The sequence below is a fragment of the Coffea eugenioides genome, chromosome 8 (genome assembly GCF_003713205.1).
Source record: "Coffea eugenioides isolate CCC68of chromosome 8, Ceug_1.0, whole genome shotgun sequence".
Taxonomy (NCBI): Eukaryota; Viridiplantae; Streptophyta; class Magnoliopsida; order Gentianales; family Rubiaceae; genus Coffea; species Coffea eugenioides.
In genome coordinates this window covers 35,029,120-35,035,225 of record NC_040042.1, presented here as the reverse complement: position 1 = coordinate 35,035,225, position 6,106 = coordinate 35,029,120, and the positions used below count along the sequence as shown (strand labels likewise).

Below are 6,106 nucleotides of genomic sequence, written 5' to 3'. Positions count from 1 at the left end.
TTACTATACTATGGAGGCTCTAAGTAAACTTGTGAGTTATGTTGGGAAACCCTTGTATACAGATCAACATACTGCACTGTAGACCCAAGTTGCATTTGCAAGGAAATGTGTGGAGTTGGAGGTGGAGTCGTTGAGACCAGAGACCATACCTTTTTTGAATGAGCATGGTGATCTTATGAATCAAGTTGTTGAATATGAATGGATCCCTTCATGTTGTGGTAAATATAAAAGGTTTGGGCATGTTTCAATAAATTAGGTCATAGAAGTACTTAGAAATGGATCCCTAAGGAAGTGCCTGGTGAAATGGGTACTGAGTTACAGCACGATTCCATAGTTAGCATAGCTAAATAAGGATGTCAGTGTATCATGGGGAGTAGTGATGTCCACTACCATATACAGAAGGATGCTGGTCTTAGTAATGGTCTATTAAATCGCAATGGGGAAGAAATTATTGTTGATGCTAGCGCTAACAGTATCCATAGCAGTGTTAGGGAGAAGGACAGTATGGATAATGATCAAGTAGCATTGACTATGCACGAGCAAGTGGCTACTTGCAATCCTAAAGAAGATACACATATTCCTATTCAAAAAATTGAAATAGTACTTCCAATGGATAAGACCTTTTCTTATCTATTATCTGTGGTTCTAATGATGAAATGAATGGTAGTAGCTCTGAAGGTGGAAGTCGTGCTAACCCCAAAGTAAGCGAAGAATTAAGAAAAATTCCTTGAGCAATGAAGGTCCTGTGTTGGAATATACGAGGTCTGAATAGACCTATTAAACGAATAGCTATACAAAAACTATTAACCTCTACTAATGCCGATATCATTGGGGTGGTTGAGAATAAAGTCCAGTTATGTAATATAACCAGTATAGTGAATAAGTGTGCACCTGGGTGGGCTTTTTTACATGATTCTACTAATGTTGCAGCTAGTAGAATATTGGTATGTTGGGATAATGATAAAGTTCAATGCCAGCATGTTGTGTCTCATAGACAAACAATATCTTGTAGAGTTCAATCTGGCCTCTTGAGATCCTCTTTTTTTCTTACTGTGGTCTATGGTAAGAATAAATCTGAGGAAATGAGGGAATTATGGGAACAACTGAAGGAATTGAGAGGTTATGCTGGCTCATCACCATGGCTTATTTTGGGAGATTTTAATGCCATAAGGAAAAATGATGAAAGATTGGGCAGTAATGAGTTTGATTATCCAGCTATGGAGGAATTCAATCAATGTATTGAGGATATTGATGTGGTTGAACATCCCAGTAAAGGGTGTTTTATATTTGGAGTAATCATAGGGAAGAAGGGACTGTGTACAGCAAGATTGATAGAGCCCTTGTTAATCATGGTTGGCTTGAGGACTTCACTGCAGTAGAAATTGATTTGCTATCACCTAATGTGTCATATCACTCTCCTACCAATGTCAATATTGCTGATAGTATCAATTTTGGACCTAAGCCCTTTAAGTTTCATAGTTTCTAGATGGAACATAATAAGTATCCAGAAATTGTTGAGCAGGGGTGCAATGAAACTGTGAAAGGGAATCCTGTAAGGGTTGTGTGTGAAAAGTTGAAGTAAAAGCTAGCTTGAAGCTGTTGAATAAAGAATATTATGGCGATATTAGTAGCAAGGTGAAAGCAAAACAAGAGCAGCTGTATAATATCCAGTCCACCTTACAGCACAGCCCATGTGACCTGGAGCTTATTCAACTTTGCAAGGAAGTTACAAAAGAATATACAGAGTTGTTACTTGTAGAAGAAAGGTTCTATAAAGATAAGTCCAGAATTCAATGGCTGAAGATAGGAGACTACAATACTTCCTTTTTTCATAGAGAAATGAAGGGGCACATAGCTTGTAATAGGATCCTTCCTTGATGAATGACCAGGGTGAGCAGGTATATGAATATGAGGAGGTGAAGAAGATGGTAGTTGAATTCTACCAGAATCCCTTTAAGAGGAATGATACTAGTTGGTATGAATCTAGACTCCAGCAAGTGATCTCACTATCACTGTCAGAAGAACAAAAGGAGCTTTTTTTTTTGTCGAAATGATAGCTTTATATTTCATTGTAAACTCTATACAGTAATTGGACAAAGGTCCAAACAAAAAGGACAACAGTCCTACACTTGACAATGATGCATTAGCATCTAAGAGTGGGATTAACCCATTCTTCATCTAACCAGATGTTAATAGTATACATGCTCAGCTTAATATTACCTACTTTTCCCGAGTTAGCCAAAGAGAGAGAGCACTGATGAAACAAATTATACAAGAACTAAATGTCCTCAACAAGAGTAGCAACCCGCCAATTGTTGTGTCTTGATTCCATTATGTATTCCATCAGTCTTCTGTTGTCTAGCTCTACTTTGATGTGTCTCCAGCCTTGGTTGGCAGCTTTTAATAGAGCAGGTTTCACAGTTTTTGCTTGATCTTGTAATGGATCATCTAACATTCTTTCTCTGAGTGCCCAGGCTGCTTGTAGTTGTCCCAGGTTGTTTGCTGCTGTGATGCCTATCCCCACTACAGATTGACGTTTGTCTTGTTGGGTATGAATCTTGAGTAGCATCTTCCTGACTCCTTCATTATGATTTTGGTTAGTCCTATGTTGTACTTCTGTTTCCTGAGTGATCTTCCTTGGTTCCTTTCCTTTGTTAGCCTCTTCAAACTCCACCCAATCCTTTATAGCCTTCTCAACTATCTTGTGAGGCTCTCTTTCCTTTTGGTTAAACTCTCTATCATTCTTGGCTTTCCATATCTGTCAGAGTATGTTGATGGTTGCATTCACCTGTTTTGCATCATCTCTGCTTTGTTGAGCTTCCATAATTGTTATCCACCATTTTAGAAAACAATCATAAAGGTGTTCCAGGCCATCCCACTGAACTGGCGTCATTTTCCATATTTCCTTTGCTTTCTTACATTGGAGCATCATATGTTCTAATGTTTCTTCTCTTTCTCCACATCCTGCACGCATAGGATTTCCTTGCTTTGTTCTTCTGTAAATTAGTTCCCTTACTGGAAGGGCTCCGTGTAAGCTTTTCCACATGAATACCTTCAGTTTTTGACTCACGTTCTGCTTCCACAGTGATTTCCAGACCTTGCTGATGGTACCTTCATAGCTTCTTCCAGCCTTCTCCCTTACCGCTGAGTTCACCTGGTTCTTTTCCTTTATCCATGTCTTGTAGCCAGACTGGACCATGTATTGACCATTCTGAGAGTGCACCCAATAATAGCTGTCTTCTTTACCTGTAACACTTATTGGTATACTCAGGATTCTCTCTGCATCTTGTGAACTGCAAGTTTTGAGGACAAGAACTCTATTCCATTTGTTATTACTTATCAGATTTGAGAAAAGATTTAGCTGACATCCCTGTGGCTTAGCTAAAGTTGGTTTCCCATGTGGCCTATCTGGTATCCAGTTGACTTCCCAAATTCTCGTGTCTCTACCATTACCAATTTTCCTTGTAGTTCCTTGTTGCAGTTCCTTTCTCACTGCTGATATGCTTTTCCAAATCCAGAAGGCATTTTTGGGCACTTTGCAGTTGAAGACTAACTGTTTGGGATAGTATTTCTGCTTTAAAACTTTTTTGACTAGCAAGTTTGGTTGTGTAATTAACTTTCATACTTGCTTAGCCAATAAGGTTTTATTGGAGATTTGCATATCTTTGAATCCCATGCCCCCTGCTTCCCTAGTCTGTGTCATCTTCTTCCAGCTGATCCAGTGTATCTTGTTCTTCCCTTCTGTGTCTCTCCACCAATAGTCTGCCATTTTTGAATTGATTTCTCTGCATAATTGGGTGTGCAACCTGAAGCAAGACATGGTGTAAGTAAGCATTGCCAATGCCACTGCTTTAAGCATTATCTCATTCCTTGCCTGGTTCAGTAGTTTGTTTTTCCAATCTTGTAGTTTTTTGTCAATGGAATTCTTTATGAATCCAAAAACTTGCTTTTTAGACCTTGTGATAATCATAGGCAATCCCAAATATTTCCCTTGTCCTACCTGTTGAATTGACCTCACAGCTTGACAGAATTCATTCCTCACTATTTGGTCTGTGTTCTTACTAAAGAATACTGAGGATTTTTCCAAGTTGATGAGCTGTCCCATTGCCTCCTCATACACCTTGAGGACTTTCATTAGTTTCCCAGCTTCTTGAACTTTTGCTTTGCAGAACACCAGTGAGTCGTCTGCAAAGAACAAGTGGGTAATTGTAGGTACTTTTCTACTAACTTTTACCGCCGTCAACTCCTTTTCATGCTTTGCTTTTTGTAAGAGATTTGAAAACCCCTCTGGACACAGCAAAAATAAGTAAGGAGATAGAGGATCTCCTTGTCTTACACCTCTGGAGGGGGTGATGTACTCGTTGTGTTCCCCATTTACCTTGAAAGAGTAGGTTACTGAGCTGATGCAGGATGAAATCCAGCTTATCCAAGTAGAACAGAATCCCATTTTCTCCATAATAGCCTTCAAAAATTTCCATTCCACCCTGTCATAGGCTTTGGACATATTCAGTTTCACAGCCATATATCCTTCTCTACCATGCCTTTTGTTTTTGAGAAAGTGCAGTAATTCATGAGATAAAATGACATTATCTAATATTTGCCTACCTGAAACAAATGCAGACCGATTTTTGCTAATGCACCTACTGAGGAAAGGTTGCATTCTACTGACAAGAATTTTGGCTTTGGCTTTATATACCACTTGGCATAGGCTGATAGGTCTATACTGATTAACCTCTATGGGCCAATCTATTTTTGGGATCAAGGAGATGACTGTATGGTTTATAGCTTTAAGGATGACACTGTGATAAAAGAAACCTTGGATTGCATTTACTAGATCCTGTTTAATAATACTCCAGAATCTTTGGAAAAACAAAGGGGACATGTCATCACTTCCAAGAGCTTTATTAGGATCCATAGAGAAGAAAGCAGTCTTAATTTCTTTTTCTTCCACTTTTTTACTCAATTCCTTATTCATTTGTTCAGTTATAGTGACAGGAATCCTATCTAAGATCTTCTCCAGATCCCCAGTAGCTAATGACTTAAACAGCTGCTTATAATAAGTAGCTATTTCTCCTCCACCTCATCTTCATTCACAGTCCATTCACCATTAGCTTTCCTCAATTTCTGCAACCTGTTTCTCTTCCTTCTTCCTTTAACTGTTGCATGGAAAAACTAAGTATTCTTATCCCTCTCATTTAGCCACCTTAGTCTTGATTTCTAATTCTAGTAAGCTTCTTCATCCTTATAGGCCATTTTCAGTTGTCTCTTGACCTCCTGCATTTGTTGCCTTTTGTTTTCTACATTTGATGCCTTTATGTCTTCAAGCTGTTGTTTGCACCATTTGATCTTTCAAGGGAATTCCCTTTCTTGCTACTGCTCTATTTCAGTAACTCAATCCTGCAATTTTTTTATCTTCTGAGTCACTTTAAACCATCTTGTTCCTTCGCAGGTGGTGTTCCATGCCTCCTTTACCACCCCTTCAACCTCATTAAGCTTCTTCATCCTTATAGGCCATTTTCAGTTGTCTCTTGACCTCCTGCATTTGTTGCCTTTTGTTTTCTGCATTTGATGCCTTTGTGTCTTCAAGCTGTTGTTTGCACCATTTGATCCTTTCAAGTGAATTCCCTTTCTTGCTAATGCTCTATTTCAGTAACTCAATCCTACAATTTTTTTATCTTCTGAGTCACTTTAAACCATCTTGTTCCTTCGTAGGTGGTGTTCCATGCCTCCTTTACCACCCTTTCAACCTCATTATGTTGTAGCCACCTTTTATCAAATTGAAACCTTTTTTTTTCCTTTTCCTACCTTCCTTCTAAGTTTCCAGTATCAGCATACAGTGGTCTGAGGCATGGGATTCAATGTGTCTACATTTGGCTTCATTAAAGCATTGTGACTACTCCAAAGTGCATAGTCCCCTATCAATTCTTTCATTTACTTCCCCATCCCCATACCAATTATTGCTCCATGTCCATGGCTTCCCCTTAAAACCAATGTCCTCCAGCTGATTATCATTGATGAACTTCCTAAAATCTTGGAAACTTCTGTCATCTCTATTTCTTCCACCCCATTTCTCATCATTTGAGATTATATCATTGAAGTCTCCCAT

General features: G+C 38.8%; 1 protein-coding gene across 1 annotated transcript; it reads right to left on the bottom strand.

Moving 5' to 3' along the window:
- Positions 1–2,278: 2,278 nt before the first annotated feature.
- LOC113780635 lies at positions 2,279–6,106 on the bottom strand. The gene is made up of 4 exons (XM_027326416.1): positions 5,936–6,106; positions 3,626–5,047; positions 2,789–3,553; positions 2,279–2,758 (listed from the first exon to the last, which is right to left on the bottom strand). Exons 1-4 carry the CDS (start codon positions 6,104–6,106, stop codon positions 2,279–2,281), a joined length of 2,838 nt encoding a protein of 945 aa, XP_027182217.1.

Coding starts and splice junctions, on each gene's coding strand:
- LOC113780635 (XM_027326416.1), bottom strand. CDS start 6,106: ATGGGAGACTTCAATGATATAATCTCAAATGATGAGAAATGGGGTGGA. Junction 3,554..3,625: donor AAACCTTATTGGCTAAGCAA/GTATGAAAGTTA, acceptor TATCCCAAACAG/TTAGTCTTCAACTGCAAAGT. Junction 2,759..2,788: donor GCAGAGATGATGCAAAACAG/GTGAATGCAACC, acceptor ATACTCTGACAG/ATATGGAAAGCCAAGAATGA.